Raw genomic sequence first — 22,642 nt, forward strand, 5'->3', positions numbered from 1 at the left:
ACCAAGCATAATTTATTTCGGAGACTGCGCACAGGAACTTTTCGATCTAGTTCCTCGGCTAGGCATCGCAATAATCTGCATTCATACGTCCCTAAGGCCCTTAAGAAACTACGTACGTACGTTATAACTCTCTTCAATGAATAAAACTTAATCTTGAATTAATCCGACAATTACAATAATTATCCTCATATTTCAACCAATTTACTCAAGACTATAATATGACAAATATTTGTACTATAGTTGAACTCAGAAATCACTATTTATTGGTAAATCCGAAAATAAAACTCGTTAATGTTCGAATTTATCGCAAACTGACTGAGTTCACGACTTTGTTTAACAATATGTATTAAGTATAGCTGACGCCGCGCGGTTTCACCAGCGCGGTTCCTGTTCCCGTAAGAATACGGGGATAATATATAGTCTATAGCCTTCTTCGATAAATGAGTTATCTAACACTAAAAAAAATTTTCAAATCGGACCAGTAGTTCCTGAAATTTGCGCGTTCAATCAAAAAACAAAACTCTTCAGCTTAATAATATTAAGTATTTCGATATCCTAAGACGCAAAAGTTACTTAATATTTCATTTCCCGTACAAATGTTTCAGGTACGCGGGGTCATTGGCTAAGCTTACATAATTAGCAAGTGAAACAATCCAAAACTCTTAAACTCGTTTTCAGATAACAATTTGGAACCAGATCCAGTTTACACGTAACATGTCAACTATCGAACCGCACCAGTAGATACTGATTATTAATATAAAAGGCCTCACTGATGCTGAATATGTATCATTCGCATACAAAGATCAAACATACACATACAAACATGATATCTAAGGTAAGTCAAAATGACATAAATAAAATAATTAAAAAAGTAATAAAAAAAAAAATTCACTGAGTATAAAATATTCACATAGCCATCGAAGTTACAATAATAAAAAAAAATCAGAAATAAATTTAAGTTATTGTAATTCTGAAACAGAAAACATATAACCTAGGGCATAGGTTAATAATGATATAGCTTATATATCTATAATTATTGAGTTGTACAAATAAAAGCAATATTAGCCATTCAATTTAAATTATTAATATCTTAATTTACCAGTCTTAAAATTAAATTTATTCTAATTGTTTAAAAATATTCTGCAGAAGTACGAGTAAGTACAGTAATTATGTGTCCTTAGTAATAAATGTTCTAAATTAAGACGTTTATTGTATTACTTAATTATCTTATCTACTTGAATATACAGAACTTTCGATGTACCAAAGTTTTTTATATGAACGAAATGAAATGAAGCCTTTTTATGAAATAAATAGAAAAAATTTAGCAATCGTTTTCAAAATTTAATAAAAGCCTCAATAGTTCCATGGTAAAAAGGCTGATCTCATCACCAAAAGGTCGTGGTTCGATCCCCGCCTGTTGTACTATTGTTGCATAAACTTTTAACACAGTCTTTTCCGACTAGTTGGAGCAAAACAGGAATATTGGTCACATTAAAAAAGATATGGGAAAAAATATTCTTGAAAAAAACAATATTTATTTACTTTTAAGGGTTGTTTTTTACAGGTCGCCGTCTTCGCCGCTGTACTGGTAGCAGTCAGCGCACAGCACTACGCCCAGCAAGGCCACTCCCAACACGGTCACGCCACATCTTCCCAGTCCATCATCCGTCACGACATCTCCCACAACCAACACGGCTACAGCCACGCCCCAGTAGCAGTGCACGCTGCCCCTCTGGTTCACGCTGCCCCTCTGGTTCACGCTGCCCCTGTGGTCCATGCTGCTCCTATCATCCAGCACGTTGCACCCATCGCTCATGCTGCCCCGATCCAATATAACCAATACGGTCAGGGACATGGACACGTGGACTACTATGTAAGTTATGGACGACTACTAAAAAGAGCAGACATTTTTTCAAAGATAGTACCTACTGTACTATAAATACATATTTATTTAAGCCTGGTATTTCACATGTAAGTAACAGCGGATTAAATACAGGAAGCTGTGAATGTACGCAGTTTCGGATCTCTAAAAAAGACGTCTGTCTTATGGTGGAATTCATAATATTATGACGATGATGGATTATTCATCATCGTCAGGGCTTTCAAACACCAATATCGCCATATCCAGGAGTTTCTTAACCAATACTGCAATTTTTCGTGCGGGAATTCTAGTGCCTTGGGACTCCAACACCTATTGACTCTTTGAATTACTAACATCAATGGCTTAAGTTCCATCCTAATATATTGAAAATCATTTATCTTTGTGAATAAATAAACTAATAAAAATATACTTCTAAACGTCTATTGTATTTGTTCCAGTCGCACCCCAAATACGAGTTCCAATACAACGTAGCAGACTCGCACACCGGTGACATCAAGTCCCAGCATGAGGCTCGTGACGGCGACCACGTGACCGGCTCCTACAGTCTGCACCAACCCGACGGCTCCGTGCGCACCGTACACTACAACGCTGATGCACACAGCGGGTAAATAAACCATCATCATTATCATCATCATCATCATCAACTGCAAACAGTACCAGGCCATTATTTTTAAGGGATTTAGAACTTAAAACTACCATCCTTCATATTAGCGAGCTTTCGGTGATAATTTGCAACGCTGACTAATGATAACGATCGAAGACATAATAAGCTAACCAATGACCAACATATCATCTAAATTATAAGTAATTATTTATCTCGTAATATAGGCAGGCAATTACTATTAGATGTTAAACATTATAACCGGAACCGATAATTTAGCGTGCTCACCGACGCACGGGGGTATAAAACCACTGACTAGAAAGTACAGACTCCTATTATCCTTTATTAATTTCATTAATGATTACTCCAATCATTAATGAAATTAATCAGAAATTAACTCTACCACATAATGTCTTTATTTGACAACTTTAATTGTTAACACCCAACATACTTCAAATATCATATTAACTGCAAAAGTATGCTATTTTTCTTTTACTATAATATGAAATCATCAACTTAATGCAAGCCGTCATCATTATAAGCCTATTTTGAAGGACCCACTACATCATCAGGCTTCCCTCCTTATATGACTATCCAGTCTTTTATAAAGCGGTAATATAGATATTACAATAACTTGGCGACTCAACTCATCCCATTTCATCCCATCAACCCATTTTTGGCTCACTGTTGAGCATGAGTATCCTCTTAGAATAAGTAGGGTTAGGCACACGGCCAATCCTGCCTATAAAGACCACCTGGCTGGCCTAATCCGGATTGGCAGACTTCACAATTAAGAATATTCTCAGGTATACAGGTCTACTCACGATTTTTTTCCTTCACCGTTTGGGACTCGTAATATTGAATTTCTACGTCCATCGGACCGAAGGCAGGTCATATCCACTGGGCCATTACGACAGTTGGCGAGTACTACTAAACTACATAGACTTTAATAATAACTTTGACTTTAACTGTTGGTTTAACTTTCAGATTTAACGCTCAAGTGGAAAACTCTGCCCCATCAACACACGCCCAGCCAGCGCCGGTACACTATGCTCCAGTCCACAGCTATCATCATTAGACCTTAATATCATGTTTTATTTACCCGAATGTGTTATAGTTCATAAGAAAATTTTAAAAGAAATATTTTTTTTACAAATAAATCTAGTCCAAAAATATTTCTACTTCTATTATTATTTTACCATTTTTTTTTTAAATAATTATTTAAGTGTATTTAAGATTTTAAGAGTTTCAAATTGTATATCCTACTAAAATTATAAACGCGAAAGTTTGTATGGATGTTTGGATGTATGTTTGGATGTTTGGATGTTTGTTACTCTTTAACGCCACTACTATTGATGCGATTTGGCTAAAATTTGGAATGAAAATGGATTTTACTCTGGATTAACACATAGGCTACTTTTTATCCCGAAAAAATCCATGGTTTCCCGAGTTTTGCGAAAACTGATGATTTTAATGATATGAATGTTTGTTACTCTTTCACGCCTCGACTACCGAACCCAATTAGCTGAAATTTGGTATTGAGATATATTACAGCATGGATTAACACATAGGCTACTTTTTATCCCGGAAAATTCCATGGTTCCCGAGGGATTTGTGAAAAACTAAATTCCACGCGGACGAAGTCGCAGGCTTCCGCTAGTACTTCCATATCTTCAATACCTACAATGACAATGTAAAACTTATGGACCACGAAATTGTTTTCAAAGGAACTCTTGAAATAAATAGGACAAACCCTGATGAAACAGTAACGTATGATTTATAACTTCTACAACTAGATCATTATAATTACACCTATAAATAAAATAAAAATAAATTACAGACAGCTTGAATAAAAATAAATTACAGACTTTCAATCGTCTTTGCCTATAATGTACTTTGTTACTTCTGCAACGTGGATTTTTGTTTAATTTACTATAAGAACCTTACTTTCTACCAATCAAATATTTTATTCAAAAATCAAAATCTCGAAAGTCAAACTCGAAAACTCCGTAAGTCGAAATTTTTGGCATTTACGTTTACGTTTGACTTAAAGAGATTCTTCTGTATATTTTGCTATTTTATTGCCACTATAAACATTTCTGTGCTACCCGAGTTTTTGGGAATAATGACAAGAGACCTAATGGATTGATACTGCTTTCCCGGCTTTCCTGCGCTAAACCGCGGACGGACACACTAAACAGATGAACATGGCGAAACTACAAGAAACCCTTATAGTTTCGCCATGTTCGCTGTCTGTACGTTCGACCGTTCGCGCTTTAGCGCAGAGACTATTACAACTAGGAATCCTGGAAAAATAAAAGGTTCCCGCCGGTTTTGTGAAAACTGAGTTACATGTGGATAAAGTCACGAGCGTTCGCTAGTATTATCATAAAAATATTCACTAATCAAAAATCATTTCTTTGACATAAATATATCTACAGCTGATACTTACTCAAAACCCATAAACATTTATGGTGTGGCCGTTAGGTATATAGGGTATCCCGTAAATATTACGACACACATTACAGGATCATAGCTGACAAGACCTACTAAAATAATGCAATATACGTTAGCCGAAATTTTACGGTTTTTAAGTTATATTGTTTTTTGCACAAAATACAAAAACCCTACCTTCAGTGCAGTTTAGTCGTACCATGATTGTGCTGAAAAATTACTTAAGCGTCGATTTTATACTTGCTAATTATTTTTGAATAGTTGTTTCCGCTAATTCAACTTTGGTTTTTTCTTCTACAAACTGAGTTTTTTTTTTTTCAAAAAAAGCAAGCAAAAATAGTGTATTCAACACTATTTTTTTGTTAACAATTTTCAATACATGTAACGGTCATGTTGAAAAAAAGATATTAGAGATTTGGAGATTCCAAAGATATAAGATTTAGTACAATATTTTTAAACACTTCATCACAATTGCTATTTTAGTTAGAAAGTGGTTAATTATGTGAAAATCGTGACTTATTAAAATTTGTTCCTTTCACTTTAATAACAAAATAATTTGCATTGAATCATAAGATTGAAGTTGAAAAACAACATGGATGGTGAAGTAAAAAGGGAAGTAGATATTTAAAAAAAATCAAGGTACCATAGACAATTAGGAATCCTTTTATTTTCCCACCCGTATGACCATCCGCGGGTTAGCTCAGAAACTATTAGTACTAGTTGTGATTTAGCATGAATATGTAAGTAAGATACGCCGATAAAGTTATAAAATAAAATTTAGAAACCTATATTTTTTAAAGTGTCCCCTATCTCCCCTTCGTGTGAAGTGTGGATGGTGTTTTTTTACTCTTCCAACGCACAGTATGGGGTGTCTTACGGCTGGGGATCAAAGATAAGTTTATTACAATAACCATAAGCGTTACATACTAATCGTTAGGTTAACCATGTCAAAGTTAGGATAGTATCAAGCAAGAGACGAATATCTTAGCATTCAATGGATTCACCGTGCAGGTACCGGGTCCATCTCGCGGTAGAGAGAAAAACACCAAGCAAAGTCCAGGACTTGTGTCAACTAGATTTAGGGTTAAGGAATTCTTTGACGATCAATCAACGCAGAAACGAAAAAAAAATTTTCGAATTACTTGACAAAAATTACCTACGACCTAAGTAGGGACTCACAGGTGTGGTGCGTCGCCTAACGTTAGCAAACATTACTCCACATGCATGTGGCTATTAGTATGACATAAGGATTTTCCTTATCGTCCTATCCGACTGGATCCGCCTTGAGCGCCTTTATACAAACAAACAAACTCTTCAGCTTTATAATATTACTCGTAGTATAGATATACACTAATTTGTGAACTCTACTAAAATACCGCTGCCGCCGCCGCTGGATACTCGCGGCACGAGACCGTTTTGATTGGAAATCCATGCAAGAGACCTATGTCCAGCAGTGGACGTCCCTCGGCTGTTAATAATGATGATAATGATGGCAAAAATACCAGTATGAAGATTGAAGATAATTCAGAATAATTATTTCGGTCTGAGAGATTCCAAACGTACCTTGCTATTGCTGCTTAATATTTCAATTACTGCGTAAATCGTTAAAACAAAACAAAAATATTATATGCTCGCATAGTTCTCCTCAACTTCTCAGCTATGTGCATTTTAAGAAATGAAATATCACTCACAAGTCTCCAACGGTAAAAGGAAAAATATCATGAGGAAACCTTAGAATTTTCTTATTTCTTTTGGTGTAGTCTGCCAATACAAATGGGCCAGCGTGATGGACTGTTAGCCTAACCCGTCTCATTCTGAGAGGAGATTCGTGCTCAACAGTGAGCCGAACATGGTTATTAAAGATAATTCTCTGGAAAATATCATCTACGCAATCAAAGCGATTGTAATAATACAATTTTTCTTTGATTGACTAACAATATTAAGTGTGAAAATATTTATTAAGTTAAAACTGTAAAGTAAAATTAAAATGTCAACACAATATGCGGGTAACTTATTAATTATTTTATGGAAAGACATGTAATCGCGTCTGTGTGTATACAAAATTGTAAAATGTATACCAATATTTTACAATTATATCCAGAGTTGCTACTATGTATATTAGAAAACTATAAGTAAATCAGTTCAATAATATGTGAAATTTGTGTTGTCATGTAAACTAATCACAGTTTAATTTAGTAAGGGAAAATAATAGGGATATAAGGTCTTATCCAATGTATTTTTTTTCCAAAAATGCAATTCTAGAAAGTCTTAAACCCGAGTAAAAGTAAATTCAACTTTATGCAAGGGTTTTGCCGTTCGTTTTTAACTAAATAAAGATACTTTTACGCAATCAAAACTATAACGCTGTTTTAAAAACTCGTTTTGAATAACCCCCTCAGCGACTTTGATACATGTAAATTTTTGTATATAAGCTGTAGTCTCTCAGAGTCAATTATCTTTCGTTTACGAAGTTCACTACAATCCACACATAGCAACATGATTTGCAAAGTAAGTGAACTTTGTTAATAAATTTTGATTAATTTAATACATATAGTATAATGTGCTCCAATATAAATCCATAGTGCTGAGTGCGAAAACCAAAGACAAAGTTAAAGTGTTCATTCGATAAGTGAAGTAGTAAAAGTTTTCATCAGTGATCCGAAGCAATAGTTTTTCATACTTTCAGCCTTTTATTTTTAATCGTGTTAAGTTGACATTGCTAAGTTTCAAAATAATTCTTTAAATTTGTATAAATTTACAAAACTTAATGTATTAATTATGTATCACTTAATAAAACAAAATGTTCTTTATTGTTGGAAAAATAAAATTAACTCTTGCTCAGAGAGAACATTAAGCCGTCGGTCCCGTTCATTATAATTAACATCTGATAGTGGGTGTTAATGAATTTCACATTATTACCTTTAGCTCGCCATCCCACATTGAAACAGTGTGCTAAGCTCCATATCCCTTCTCCTACAAGGAGGGCGGCCTGGCCTTGTAGTGGGCAGTGGGCTGTTAAACAGGACTGATAATGATAATGATGAATTTCTTTTCAGTTCCTTGCCTTCGCCACCCTGCTGGTAGCAGTCAGCGCGCAGCACTACGCGCAGGCAGCGCGCGGCCACGCCACTTCGTCTCAGTCCATCATCCGCCACGACAGTGCCCACAACCAACACGGCTACATCCAACAAGCTGCCCCTATTGCCTACCACCAGGCCCCAATAGTCCACTCCGCCCCAATCGTCCACGCTGCCCCAATCGTCCACTCTGCTCCCATCGTCCACGCCGCTCCGTTGTACCAAAACCAACACGGATACTCTCAAGGACATGAAGAATACGTAAGTATATAACTTATATTTTATGATTTCAAATTGTTTCAAAGTTATCTCTGTTAATTATTTCAACAATATTCAACAATTAGTTCAACAATAGATAGATAGGTACAACATATATTGTTGATAACAATATTGAAGAATTTCAAACTTTAGCCCTGACTTTTCTTTTAATTAGAGAGGAAAATGTACCATAACTCGTGTTAATCAGACTTTAAGATTACTGAGAAAAAGGGAACATTAGTCATACTTCATTTTCTTTTTTGTTTTTGATAACCAATATATAAGATGTACAAAAGTATATGACGAGTACATGGACCATCACAAAAATCACAAAAATGTGACATTGGTGGTGACTACTTTTTAAACGAAACTTTTTTACTTATTAAAGGAAAATATTTTTTTTTACCAGGCTCACCCCAAATACGAGTTCCAATACAGTGTAGCCGACACTCACACCGGAGACATCAAGTCCCAGCACGAGGCTCGCGACGGTGACCACGTCACTGGCTCCTACAGCTTGCACGAGGCCGACGGTACCGTCCGCACCGTACACTACACTGCTGACGGTCACAATGGGTAAGAGCATCATCATCATCATCGTTCTTTAAACATGAATGAAACGATAAGTTTGCTTCACCTGATGTAGAACTAACGCCTATATCATAGCATTTCTTTACATTGCATTGAATGAAAACGTCCTATATGTTAAACTTGTTTTGGTACCCCTAAATAATGGGGCTAAAATATTACTATAGAGACCTGTCATAGAGTCTACACTACACAATAGTCATATTACTGATTTAATTAATATATTTTCAATTATGTTTTTAGCTTCAACGCTCAAGTGGAACGTTCCGGACACGCCCAACACGCTCAACCAGCACCCCAGCATCATCAACCTCAATACGTCCTAGCTCATCATTAAACACCAAATCTCTATAATCACATAGCATCAATACAAAAGTAACTCCTTCATAAAACCTGTATAAAAGAGACAATAGTCTCTACCTCATTGTGAGACTTTTGACTTGATATGCTATTTGTTCCTATCTCTCTGTTACTTCTTCATTGTTATTATTAAATCTAGTCTAGTATTTGCAAACATTGTAGCGACCAACTATGTGCAATCAAATAAACATTTTTAGTATATTTGGTATTTTATTGTAATTAAGCATTATTGTCGGGTTCAGAAAAAACTATTCCTATTATTTCCTAATATTATTGGAAAGTCTTCCAAATCCGAAGTCATTCAAAAGTTTCATCGTTTTAGTCAAAGCCATTTTATTACTGGTTTTTTTATTAAAGTATAATGATAAGGTACTTTAGGTCAAAACATTTATAGTTTTTGTTGATGAATTCTCAATTATTAATTTAATTTAATTTATCCTGAATTATTAAAACAATATGCCACTGTTAAGGTTCCGCCTTCCTGATAACTTGGATAAAGTAATAGTGGTGAGCAAGGTGGAGAGGAAACGACCACCCCTACCCGCTCGTCTGACCAAGAGCTTAAGCTACTAACTGGACTCCCTGTAACAACAGAAATAAGAAAAGCTGAGGACCGTACTGTGTGGAGGGGAATTGTTAACAATGCATCGAAGGGACTGCAGTGCGGACACGACTTTCAGCATTGAAAAATGCGACCAAGAAGAAGAAGAAGAAGAAGAAGTAGGTCCCTTGAAAGTCTTGTAATTTTATTTCATGCTTTAAAGTTTATCGGCAAGGAAAATCATTTTTTTTTCTTTTTCCTTTTAATTTAATACGTAAAAGAAGATATAACATGTATACCGGGGCACGTTTAGAACTTTCGATGGTGATTTAAAAAATTTAGTTTTAAGTTGATGATTGATGGTGATTTGAACACTGACTGAACGGAACTGAACTGACGTTTCAAAACTGCTTGTAACCTAAGTCTACTTGAAAAAAATTAATCTTCTATTTCAATTTTGAATACTCTTGGTCATCATTCATCATTATCAGCTGACAGACGTTCACTACTGGACATAGGCCTCTTACATGTACTTCCAAACACAACGGTCTCGAGCCGCCAGCACCCAGCAGCACCCTGCAATCCGCTTGATGTAGGGTCGCCAGTCCAGCACCTTGAGACCCCAACGTCCATCGGCTCTTCGAACTATGTGGTCTGCCCATTGCCACTTCAACATTGTGACGTGCTGAGCTAAGTCAGTGACTTGAGTTCGTCTGTGGATCTCCTTATTTCTGATTCGATCACACAGAATTATCTGGGTTTTATCGATAAAAACAATAGAATCGATGTTTAGTTCTCACGGCGTAAGTATTCGCACTATTCGGAAGGAAGTTATGCGTTTTTGCCCAATGTTACATCAATAATTGGATTATCTAATAGAGAACTCATAAGTCGATGATAATTATATAATAAATGATATTGCTGATTTTTAGATTATTATTAGATAGCCCTTACATGGAAAAATGGCAATTTCTAAGGGTGGAAAATAAAGTCGATTTTTCTCAATGTATAATAATATATTTATTTAATCAATAAATATATAATGTACCATTGCTATCTATGTAGTTTTGCAATCTTATAGGTAATTGACTGATACCCTTTACTAAAAAAACCAATCAGATGTGAATCAATATCTTTGAGGGCGCTTTTGACTGTCTCATCGGAGTTGAGTATTTTCCCTTGCAAAAAACTATCCAAATTTTGAAAAATAATGTTGATCTGTTAGAGCAAGATCCGGGGAGTGTGGTAGATGTCTTAGAGATACTAATCGAAGCTCTTCTAATTTGGTAGCCGTCTATTATATAGTATAGCAGCAGTGGCCTACAGCGGTTGACCATCCTCAGATGTCTTGCAGCTAACTTTTCCATTATGGTTTGCAGTTGCTGAGAATGGACATCTTCCGTAATCGTCTGGCTGGATAAAACAAAATTGTAGTGAATGACACCGGCACTAGTCCACCAAACGTGGTTTATGATGGATCCGCTTCTACAATAGTCTTTAAATCTTCATTATCAACTTTGGTCTCCGGCCGTCCACGAGGCTTATACTACAAGTCCAAATAACTAAGTAAATAACGCGATATTTCAAGTTTTCAATTTTATAAACTGAGAGACGCAAAGAAAAACCCAAATGTTTTATCACACTCAAAAGTGATTACAAAAATAAGACGAAGAATGTCGAACAAAGGTTATGATTCACAACGCTTGCCAGGACAACTTAATTAACAAATCAAACTGTAACCAAAATAAGACCCTAGAGTGGCAAAGAATGCCCTTGAGTGAAGTCACGCACTTGTGAACGGTTTTGTCTTCGTTTTTTGGGTTCCAAACAACTACTTATATCGCACCTACGGTACCACTACTGAACCAATTTGGCTGATTTTATTTTGTAAGATTCAAAATAAATATTAATCAAGTTATTAAAGAACATAGACGATAAATTACCATTCCATGTCCGAAACTACTGAATCTAAAAATTTAAAAATACTTATAGAAATTCTTAGAATAAAATAGCTTTCTACTTTATGATAACTGAAACGCCTTCAATCTTTCAATTTTGTGAATATGAAGGTCACTTTTTGGGGGCGAGATGGAAAATTAAAAAATAAGCAAACTGCATGCATCGTGTGACGTGTTCAATCAAATGATGTTTATGATGATCTCAAGTAGGTATTATTTGTTTTTTAATTTTAAAATGTGTGTAAAAGTTATTAAAATTATATAAAATTCCGATATCGTATTAGGTATAAAAGTAAGCTTTTAGTAAATAAAATGAATAAAACAAGTTGTTAAACTGAAAACGTAATTTCAGTTGTGCCAAAATGGTAAGGTTATTTGTTTTATAATAATAATTTCTTTTTACATAGTTTTGGTTAGATTAGGTTCGGTTAGATTCGGAAGGTGTAAAACCCTTTATTTTGCTTCGTTATCCTCGTGTACCCATTGAGAGCCGTAATAGCCCAGTGGATATGACCTCTGCCTTCGATTCCGGAGGGTGTGGGTTCGAATCCGGTCTGGGGCATGCACCTGCAACTTTTTAATTGTGTGCATTTTAAGAAATTAAATATCACGTGCCTCAAACGGTGAAGGAAAAACATCGTGAGGAAACCTGCATACCAGAAAATTTTCTTAATTATCTGCGTGTGTGAAGTCTGCTAATCCGCCAGTGTGGTAGACTATTGGCCTAACCCCTATCATTCTGAGAGCAGACTCGAGCTCAGCAGTGAGCTGAATATGGGTTGACAATGATGATGATCCATTGATATCTTAAATGTATTACTTGTTATTTAGACATTTTATAGATTGTATCCTGCGAAATGGGTTTCTCCGCATACGCTTGTCGTACAAAGATGAAATTTGTGTGTGTAGTGAGGTAGTTTATATTTAGTAGACGTCCACCAAAGACCGGATTTTGCAAGAGGGACTGAATGAGGAGATCTAAGGGCAAAAACTTAGGTACTCATCAATATAGGTTTGTTTATAAATATTTAAGTTGAAGAAAAAAATTAAACTAACATCGTTCTGAAACCTTTTACTTTTCAACTTGCGCTTGTCCGAATTTTTAACTTGATAAAGATATTTATTACGCAATCAAAACCATAACGCTGTATTAAAAACTCGTTTTGAATAACCCCCTTAGCAACTTTGATTCATGTAAATTTTGGTATATAAGCTGCTGTCTTTCAGAGTCACTTATCTTTCGTTTACGAAGTTCACTACAATCCACACATAGCAACATGATTTGCAAAGTAAGTGAACTTTAATTAAAAATAATTTAATACAGATAATATAATGTGCGCCAAAGTGCTCAGTGCGAGAAACAAATCCGAAGTTATAGTGTACCATTTGATGAAGCGGAAGTTAAAAGTTTTCAGTAGTGATTCAAAGCGAGACTTCTGCATTTGCATTTCTAGTATAGTTTACGTTAACGAGTTTCAAAATAATTCTTTTGCATAAATTAGGTAGTAAGAAATGGAGTGAATTTCGTATACTTAATAAAACAAAGTTTTCTTTTTGTTTGGAAATACTAAATGAACTTCAAATTATTAAAGCAGTTTTTGAGTTTCACCTGAACTGAGAAAAAAAAAATTGTGTATTTTAAAACAATTATATATTAAGAGTCATCATTATCAGCATATCCAGGCCAATTCTCACTCGTTACAGGAGAGGGATACGGTACTTAGACCCACAAAGCTGCTCCAAAGCGAGTTAGCGGTATCAAACACTCATAATGGGTGATGATGTTAAATTAACGGCCAACATCGGATGCTAAAGATAATGACCGGGAAGGAGTGTTCTCCGAGGCACGGGGGTTTAACACCACCACATTTGAGAATTTTTAATAATAATTTCTTAGCTATCTAAATACCTAAGAATTCCATGACCAGACACATAGACAAACGAGACGAATATTTTTGAGTTAATATATTCAATTCAATAATTTCTTCTCAGATCCTTGCCTTCACCACCCTGCTGGTAGCAGTCAGCGCGCAGCACTACGCGCAGGCAGCGCACGGCCACGCCACATCGTCTCAGTCCATCGTCCGCCACGACAATGCCCACAACCAACACGGCTACATCCAGCAAGCTGCCCCTATTGCCTACCACCAGGCCCCAATAGTCCACTCCGCCCCAATCGTCCACGCTGCCCCAATCGTCCACTCTGCTCCCATCGTCCACGCCGCTCCGTTGTACCAAAACCAACACGGATACTCTCAAGGACATGAAGAATATGTAAGTATAAATTATATCGATGATCCACATTTAATTTTGTGAAATGGTGTCGATTATAGTTTTATAGATGCAGGCTAATTCACTAACTTTGACGTATGTTAATTGAAATACACGAAATTGAGTTTTTAAGTAACAAAATGTGTCATCCGGTGTCTACTGTCAACCCTTCGTGGATATCATACATAGTAATCGTAGGTAGCTGATATTTCTCAATTGATTTGTTGTTCATTTTAACAGGTTGTTAATAAAGATTAAATATCATTGTTAATAATATTGAAGAAGTTTAAAACCTTAGCTCGATTTCTCTTTTAATAAGAAAAGAAAATGAATCATAAATCGTGTTTATAAACAGACAGATTGTTGAGGAAAAGGGAGCATTACTTAGTAATTTCCAAAAACCAAAGCTTAATATAATGAATGTGTCTCATAAATAAAATGTTTTTAACCAGGCTCACCCCAAATACGAGTTCCAATACAGTGTAGCCGACACTCACACCGGAGACATCAAGTCCCAACACGAGGCTCGCGACGGTGACCACGTCACTGGCTCCTACAGCTTGCACGAGGCCGACGGTACCGTCCGCACCGTACACTACACTGCTGACGGTCACAATGGGTAAGAATCAATAAGAAACAATCATCATCATCATCATAATCATCATCAGCATCATCATCATCATCATCATCATCATCATCATCATCATCATCATCATCATCATCATCATCATCATTATCATCATCATTTTCAGATTAATAAGTCGACCAATCTGATGTTAAGTGGACAACTTTAGCCTCTATCAAAGCTGCACTTTACAGTGCATTCAAGACACGTTCTATATGCAACACTATGCCCAATGACATGAAGACTATGAATACGTACTAGCTTCATGTGTCTCATAATTTTAGATTTTAATGTTCGACTTACAACAGACCTTTCTATTTCTTCTTATAAATGAGAGTAAGTGATATTGAATCTAGTAATATCATTTGAACCACCAAGTCCTACGGCTTTTTTACTAAAAAGAGAATTTTAGCAGAAAATATAACTAATATTTTTTTTTAAATTCAAATAAAAACAGCAGACCCCCCGCGGTGTTACCGCGTATTTCCCAATCACGTGACAATACCTACGGGATAACTAATAACTCACTATCGTAGCTTTCTATTGGTAAAATAATTTTCAAAAATGGTTCATTAGACCCAGCAAATACCCCTTACAAACTCTTAAACTTAACCTCTTTATAATATTACTAGCGGACGCCCGCGACTTCGTCCGCGTAAATTTCGATGTCAACTTTACTACTACCCCTACCCTACCCTACCCCTACCCTATCCTACCCCTACCCTACCACTACCCCAACCCTACCCTACCCAACCCCTACATCTACCCTACCCCTACCATACCCTACTCCTACCCACACCCTACCCCTACCCTACCCCAAACCTATCCCTACCCTACCCCTACCTTACCTACACCCTACCCCCATCCTACCCCTATCCCACCCGTACCCCTATCTCACGCCTATCCTACCCCTACCCTACCACTTCCCTATCCTACCCGTACCTCTACCCTACTACTACCCTACCTCTACCCCTAACCTACCACTACCCTAAACCCGGCCCTAAACCTACCCTACCCCTACACTACCCCTACGCTTCCCTACCCGTACCCTACCTTACCCTGTAACTTCTTACTCCTACTCTTAGCAAAATCGGTCCAGTCCTTCGAGAGTGGTGGACGGTGGTATGACCAAGAGAAATAGAGACTTCTATGCTAATAATATGAAGAGGTAAAATTCGTGTGGTTGTAGGAGGTAATCTCTGGATCTACTGGACCGATTTGGAAAATTGTTTTACCAATAGAAAGCTATGTTATTTGCGAGTGTCATAGGTTTGATCCCCAAATTCACACGGGAACGGGAACTACGTAAACGAAAGCGCCGGACGTCATATAGCGGAATTTCTGCGTCTTTTAGAAATTTTGTATTATCTCCGAAACTATTTAAGTAATTAACATACTGTAAAGAGCAAATCTTATCTCCATAATATCCTTGTGATTATTAAATAATTTATTTTAACAAGGATTAAAGTTTAGTTGTATAAATAATGACGTAAACTTAAGTATATAAAATTAATAATTTTTAAAACACAAAAGGTACTATATCTGCTAATATATAGAAGATAGGTATATGGTGTCGCGGACTTTTTTGTAGAACTTTTAAAGATACATAAAGTCTCCATACATTAATTTCAATTTTACACAATAGTTAAGGCAGCGCATGCGAATAAGTCTGTTTAAGAGGATTTTCAGTCCGACCTGTATGACAAAAACTGTGGTAACTCGGCTAATATATATGATACCAATATAAAATATAGCCTATAGCACTCCCCGATAATGTAGCATTCTACTGGTGAAAGAATTTTTAAAATCGGACCAGTAGTTCCGAAGATTACCCCATTTAAAAAATGTGACAAACTTACAAACTTTACCTCTTTATAATATTAGTATAGATTACCTCTTTATAATATTAGTATAGATGTACGATACGTACCATAGATACGTGCCAGTGAGTCACTAAACTATATAGAGAAGTCTCATCACTGATTTTATATATTCTAATTTATTTTTGTAGATTCAACGCCCAAGTGGAACGTTCCGGACACGCCCAACACGCTCAACCTGCACCCCAGCATCATCAACCTCAATACGTCCTAGCTCATCATTAAGAATCAAATCTCTAATAATCACATAGCATCAATACACATCCTACCTTTGAGACTTTTGACTTGATAAGCTATTTGTTCCTATTTGTTACTTCTTCATAGTTAATATTAAATCTAGTCTAGTATTTGCAAACATTGTAGCGACCAACTACATGCAATTAAATAAACAACAATTTTAATATATTTAGTATTTTATTTTAATCAAACATCATTGTTGGACCCAGAAACTATTCATATTTGTAGTCTTATTGGAAAGTTTTCCAAGTTCAAAGTCATTTTATCATTCACACCAATAGTTTATGCCCCTGTTAAAGGTTTTCTAAGTTATAAAATATATGACTTGTAATTTTACTTCATAGTTTTTCATATTGGTAATGAATTTTTTTTTAATTTTAGCTTTTAATTTAATTCTTATAACAATATATAACATATTGTATACTTACAGTTAGAGAAGGAAGTAATATCATTAAAAACTAAATAGACACAATGTGTATTGTAGTTCTTAAGATGTAAGCATTCGCAACATTCAGATGGAAGTAACGTTTTTGTCCAATGTTGCATCTGTTGGATTATCTAATAGAATACTCGTTTGTCGATAATTACTTTACCATTCATATAAGTAACTAGCTGTGCCCCACAGTACCACCCGTTTAGATCTAATTCGGGATATAAGTAAATAAATTCGCCAAATTTCATCCTGATCGGTTTTGTTTTCAAAAATTTCCAATTTACTTTCTGATTTTAACTTCTCCTAACAATAACAAACACAACAAAAAAAGTAAGTGAGATTGAGTCAGCCTGTCACGCGTGAAGCCGTGACCAAGGTGTGTTAGTGTTTTTTTTTTATTTTTAAATGTTAGCCCTTGACTACAATCTCACCAGATGGTAAGTGATGATGCAATCTAAGATGGAAGCGGACTAACTTGTTAGGAGGAGGATGAAAATCCACACCCCTTTCGGATTCTACACGACATCGTACCAGAACGCTATATCGCTTGGCGGTTCGTCTTTGTCGGTTCGCTTGGCGGTACGTCTTTGTCGGTGGGGTGGTAACTAGCCACGGCCGGTGCCTCCCACTACCCAGCCCTGGACCAATTAAGAAAACCTCAATCGGTCCAGTCGGTGTAATAATAAAGACAGCATTAGTGTGGTATTATCCAATTTTATTATATCATGTGACCTAATGTAAACATTAGGTATTTAATACATGCAATAAACGAACCAAAGTAGTACATGATTACAAATGTAATTATATAAAATTAATCTGATTACTTTCGAACCAAAGCTTTTAATAATATTCATGCATTCAATTATTCATTATGCAACTAATTAAATCCAACCTACGAATATGTTCTATAACTTTTATTTAATTACCTACTAACACAGTTTTGAAAACATTATATAGATATATTATATGGTAGAAGTGTCGGGACATATCACTTAGTCGAGACGTGATAGCTCAGTGGACATGACCTCTGTCTTCGGTTCGGGTTCGGAGAGCGTAGTTTCGAATCCGGTCCGGGGCATGCACCTCCAACATTTCACTTATGTGCATTTTAAGAAACTAAATATCACGTGTCTCAAACGTTTAAGGAAAAACACTCTGAAGAAACCTACATACCTGAGAATTTTCTTAATTCTCTACGTGTGTATAAAGTCCGCCAATCCGCATTAGGCCAGCGTGGTGTACTATGGCATAACCCCTCTCATTCTGAGAGGAGACCCGTACTCAACAGTGAGCTGAATATGGTTGTTAATGATGATGATGATGATGATGATACATTTTGCACAAAATTGGGAACTTTTTCATTTTCTTAGAAATTAATTTAAATCAAATCCTTTGCACTTTCATAGTTATTAATTTTTTTTTTTAAATTTCACAGCAACTTAAATACCGAATATACTAATAGCATGATTTAGTGAAGTGAACATACTATACGTTTCTTTAGATGTTTGTTTCTCATTGACGCAAAAAAATACTAATAAAGGTAGATTGATTATACCCTGAATTGACACAAAGGAAAATTTTATCTCGGAGGAATAAACGATTTTCGCAGAATTTGTAAAAAATTATATTTATACTACCAATATTAAGAGGTAAAGTCTGTGATGTTGTAGGTAATATCTGGATCTAGTCAACTGATTTGAAAAATTCATTTACCACTAAAAATCGCGTTATATTTTGCGTTATATTTTCTCCGTATTTTTACGGGAACAGGAACTACGCGGGTGAAACTACGGGGCGTCGGTTAATATTAGTAATTATGGCTTCAGCAGGCTTCGGCCGTGGCTAGTTTCCACCCTACCGGCAAAGACATACCGCCAAGCGGTTTAGCGTTCCGGTACGATGTGTAGAAACCGAAAGGGGTGTGAATTTTCACCCTACTTCTAACAAGTTAGAAGAACATCTTAGATTGCATCATCAGGTGAGATTGTAGTCAAGGGCTAACTTGTAAAAAATAAAAAAAATGTGGAACACAAACGAAATCCATTTCAAAACAAGGAAATTTACCTAAAACGAATATAGAATTGCCGTGACACGCATGAAAATAAACTTACTCTACGGATTATATAATTATGTGTTTACTTGAACTAAGCTAAAAGTACAATGTTTTTTTTTATCTTTTGGGCTTGATGGATTATGATGCAGTTTTTATATTTGAAAATTGCCGTGATCGAGATGGAGCTTAACTACATTTATGATGCCATTCTGCCAGTATAGTACGAATATATGGCTAAGCCTTTGTAGGACTTAAAGCTAAGACGTTAATATCTTTTTAACAAAAAAAATCTTCCGACTTCAAAATCACAAAAATAAACTAAGAAACGAAAAATAACATCGTATGTGCTACCTTCTCATAACTTTTAAGTCGGTCTCAAGCCTGTGGCGTATATTAATACGCCACAGGCTTGAGACCGACTAAAAAGCCGTTCCTGAAAGAACCACGGGAAAGAACCGTCTGAAAATCCCTCAGACCAATTATAGAAGGACCTGTATCGCACTCATAGTCACGAACAAAATTGTCTGTCATTTTCTGAAGAAAGCGAGCTTAGATTTGGTATATATCTTATACTAAACTAGAAGTTTTTGCCCGTTTTTCACACAATTCAATTACACAAAAAGGTATATTTACGGAGCTCTTTAACCGACGAACACGGTTATAACTATTTAACATCGATACTATAGAGACAGTTTTTATAATCGCATTAGTTCGTTGATCATATACTTTGACAGAAAAGTAACGTCTAGCGAGGCAGGCCCTATATATTGGTCTGAGGAAAATCCTTATAACTTTATTATTTAAACGGCTTGAGTTGCACCACTGTGTTGGCACCGCCTTCAAAGTGATCAGAAGGTAGCACATACGATGTTATTTTTCGCTTTTTAGTTTATTTTTAATTGATTTTCAAATCGGTATAATATAAAACTAAAATATACCTATAGAGCATGTACGAGTATTCTTCACTGACTCGTTAACGCCAGTTTTAATGCCGGATGATCATTAATAATAATAATTTGGAATTTATTATTATTGACGAAAGTTATATTGTTTGCGTTATAATTGGCTTAAAATAAGTAATTGAGAAAAAACGTATCATGTGGATGCAGAACAAATCTACACAACGACAACAAAGGATGTTAGTATCTGAACTTAGATTTACTAGCAACACTACCTTACCGATGTATTCATCTTTCATTCTATTACTGAAAATTATATTAAAAACAGTACAGTAGTGTATGATAAGCCTGAACTAGCACAATTTTAGGAACCACAAAATACTATCGCAATCGCAATAAAACATGCAAGTTGAACGAATTTTTATAAATATTCCATGTGTTGTATACCACCTATCTACTTAACACAAGATTGGACGCGCTTTTCTAAAAGATGCCTTTTTACTCTTGCCTTGAAAGAGTTTAGATAGAAGTCAGGAGACACTGACTATTATTCTATAGTTTAAGGAAGGTTTGTTATATAAAAATAATGAATAACATTGAATAAGCATAATATTTATTTACACATATAGCAACAGACAATAATTAGGGCAACAACAATAATAATAATTTAAAGGCAATCAGTCTTAACTAAGTAATAGATTATAAAAAAATAGAATCAGTTTTCATGGTGGCTTTCTATGTGTACGTGTTGACCAGGCGCTGAATGCTTGACGATGGCGTTGAATCTGCAAATTAATAAAAAAATATACAAATAAAAATTCTAAATAAATGCTGAATCTTGTAGCAAATTTGTTAACTTCTCGAAACTTCAAAATATATATTCTTGCAATTACTGCTTTCGTTTGAGCAATATTAATAATAAGTACGTACTTTCTACATAATACGGTCATTAAGTAGAAGTGTAGGGATTGTATTAAAAAAAAATTAAATCATAGCTCATGAAATCCCAGACGTCAACTGGTTTATATTAAAAAGTACTCGTAAATTCATAAATAATTAATTAACTTTAGTTACCCATGGTGTTTATCCGAAATATATTCCACAGTTCTAACGGAGCCATCTGCCTCATGTAGGGAGTACACTCCCTTTACACTGTCTCCATCACGAACCTCATGCTGGTACTTATTGTCTCCGGTGTGAGGGTCCTCCACTTTGTATTCATACTGGTATTTAGGATATGCCTGAAATACGAACAAATTTTGCAATACCATTTATGTAAGAAGACAAATTGACACTTTTCTCGATCTAATTTGTTATTGAAATAGATTAAAGTGTGATACGAATACATTAATAGAAAGTTATAGTTGAGTTGCGGATATCCGTCGATATATTTGCGATTTAAATAACTTACGTAATAGTCGACAGGCTCATCGTGAGCATGGGAATCGACTTCATTGTGAACTGGTGCCTTGTGTTCGGATTCCTGATACTGGTAGCGATGAGCTGGAACGCGGATGTATTGAGCCTCATCGTGTGAGGGAACTCTGATCGAAGGGGTCTCGTGAGAGACTGAAGGATAATGCAGCGTTTGAATGTTCTCACTCCCATGTTTTGGTAATTGGAACTTTATATTTTGCTCCTGTTGAGGATAATAATGCTTGTAAGCAGGTTGCTCGTAGTTTCCATTACTTTCTTGTGACTGTGTTTCCTCGTGAACCAGTTGATAGTGTTGAATGCTCTGTGTTGATATCGCAGGTTGCTTATTAACAGACACAGGCGCAGATACTAGCTCCTCAGACGATTGCTGCTCATGTATAGGCGCCGGCTCCAAGTTCCGAAGGTTGTAGGCACTTTGTACACTTGGGAATTTATATTCCTTGATTTGTTCACGTTGCACAGGCCTATATTTGTAAGCGTATTCTTGACCATAGCAGGCCGCCAGAGTAACCGCACAAATAATGATCTGTAAAAGACAATGATGCTATAGACTGGGCTAAACGATGTGACAACTGCAAATTTTATTTAAACCTCACTTTAGCTAGCATGTTGCTCTTTCTTCTAAGACTTCCGCAGTGAAACTGATGACTTAGCAATGGTGTATACCTCAATATATACCGGAGACGTTACGAGAAAGAATTGAATCAATCTGTTACCGCTTGGGGCGTCAAATTGTAACACACCGCACGCGCGTCGTGTGACGTAATTTACGTAACCAATGTGAAGGTTGTCAGTCTACTCCATATCTATGTACTGAAATTTAACGATGCTACATTTCGCGGTATTGTTTTACAGCCTTTGCAGGACTGTTATGCCTTTCTGTTTAATTAGTGTAAAATAATACTAATTGCTTTTATTATGTTTTATTTTATGTCCTTGTTGATTATACTAATTAGTATACATTAAATTACGCCTGATAAGACTATTGCAACAGCTTAACGCACTTTTCGCCATATTCAGGATATTTAGAATAACTTTATAGTACTTTTTTTCCAAATTATAGTAATAATTGACGGACCAATCAGATG

At 35.8% G+C, this 22,642-nt stretch overlaps 3 protein-coding genes across 4 annotated transcripts; 2 read left to right on the top strand and 1 right to left on the bottom strand.

Moving 5' to 3' along the window:
• The first annotated feature begins 678 nt into the window (after positions 1–678).
• LOC112058175 (cuticle protein 8) lies at positions 679–7,217 on the top strand. Of its 2 annotated transcripts, XM_052882519.1 has the most exons (5): positions 679–835; positions 1,565–1,873; positions 2,320–2,486; positions 3,471–3,575; positions 7,206–7,217. In XM_052882519.1, exons 1-4 carry the CDS (start codon positions 773–775, stop codon positions 3,559–3,561), a joined length of 630 nt encoding a protein of 209 aa, XP_052738479.1. In that variant the 5' UTR covers positions 679–772; the 3' UTR covers positions 3,562–3,575; positions 7,206–7,217. The 2 variants fall into 2 exon arrangements, with proteins under 2 accessions (XP_052738479.1, XP_023954653.2); XM_024098885.2 differs by lacking the exon at positions 7,206–7,217 and having other exon boundaries at positions 3,471–3,658.
• Positions 7,218–7,304: 87 nt separating this feature from the next.
• Positions 7,305–16,900, top strand: LOC112058207 (uncharacterized). The gene is made up of 8 exons (XM_052882638.1): positions 7,305–7,445; positions 7,994–8,275; positions 8,682–8,848; positions 9,104–9,185; positions 12,880–13,008; positions 13,712–13,993; positions 14,443–14,609; positions 16,627–16,900. The coding sequence occupies exons 1-8, from the start codon at positions 7,434–7,436 to the stop codon at positions 16,718–16,720; spliced, it is 1,215 nt and encodes a 404-aa protein (XP_052738598.1). The 5' UTR covers positions 7,305–7,433; the 3' UTR covers positions 16,721–16,900.
• A 3,808-nt stretch (positions 16,901–20,708) lies between these two features.
• Positions 20,709–22,298, bottom strand: LOC112058169 (uncharacterized). The gene is made up of 4 exons (XM_024098879.2): positions 22,151–22,298; positions 21,529–22,080; positions 21,192–21,358; positions 20,709–20,902 (listed from the first exon to the last, which is right to left on the bottom strand). The coding sequence occupies exons 1-4, from the start codon at positions 22,160–22,162 to the stop codon at positions 20,833–20,835; spliced, it is 801 nt and encodes a 266-aa protein (XP_023954647.2). The 5' UTR covers positions 22,163–22,298; the 3' UTR covers positions 20,709–20,832.
• Positions 22,299–22,642: the final 344 nt, after the last annotated feature.

This window comes from Bicyclus anynana, chromosome 7 (genome assembly GCF_947172395.1).
Source record: "Bicyclus anynana chromosome 7, ilBicAnyn1.1, whole genome shotgun sequence".
In the NCBI taxonomy this organism is placed as follows: domain Eukaryota; kingdom Metazoa; phylum Arthropoda; class Insecta; order Lepidoptera; family Nymphalidae; genus Bicyclus; species Bicyclus anynana.

Excerpts from the sequence above, each read along its gene's own strand:
- LOC112058169 (XM_024098879.2), bottom strand. Across the intron at positions 21,359-21,528 it reads ATGAGCCTGTCGACTATTAC|GCATATCCTAAATACCAGTA; the intron begins GTAAGTTATTTA and ends TTCGTATTTCAG. Across the intron at positions 20,903-21,191 it reads ATTTCGGATAAACACCATGG|ATTCAACGCCATCGTCAAGC; the intron begins GTAACTAAAGTT and ends ATTAATTTGCAG.
- LOC112058207 (XM_052882638.1), top strand. Across the intron at positions 8,276-8,681 it reads CTCAAGGACATGAAGAATAC|GCTCACCCCAAATACGAGTT; the intron begins GTAAGTATATAA and ends TTTTTTTACCAG. Across the intron at positions 8,849-9,103 it reads ACTGCTGACGGTCACAATGG|CTTCAACGCTCAAGTGGAAC; the intron begins GTAAGAGCATCA and ends TTATGTTTTTAG.
- LOC112058175 (XM_052882519.1), top strand. The coding sequence starts at position 773 with ATGCTGAATATGTATCATTCGCATACAAAGATCAAACATACACATACA. Across the intron at positions 836-1,564 it reads ATACAAACATGATATCTAAG|GTCGCCGTCTTCGCCGCTGT; the intron begins GTAAGTCAAAAT and ends TGTTTTTTACAG. Across the intron at positions 1,874-2,319 it reads ATGGACACGTGGACTACTAT|TCGCACCCCAAATACGAGTT; the intron begins GTAAGTTATGGA and ends TATTTGTTCCAG.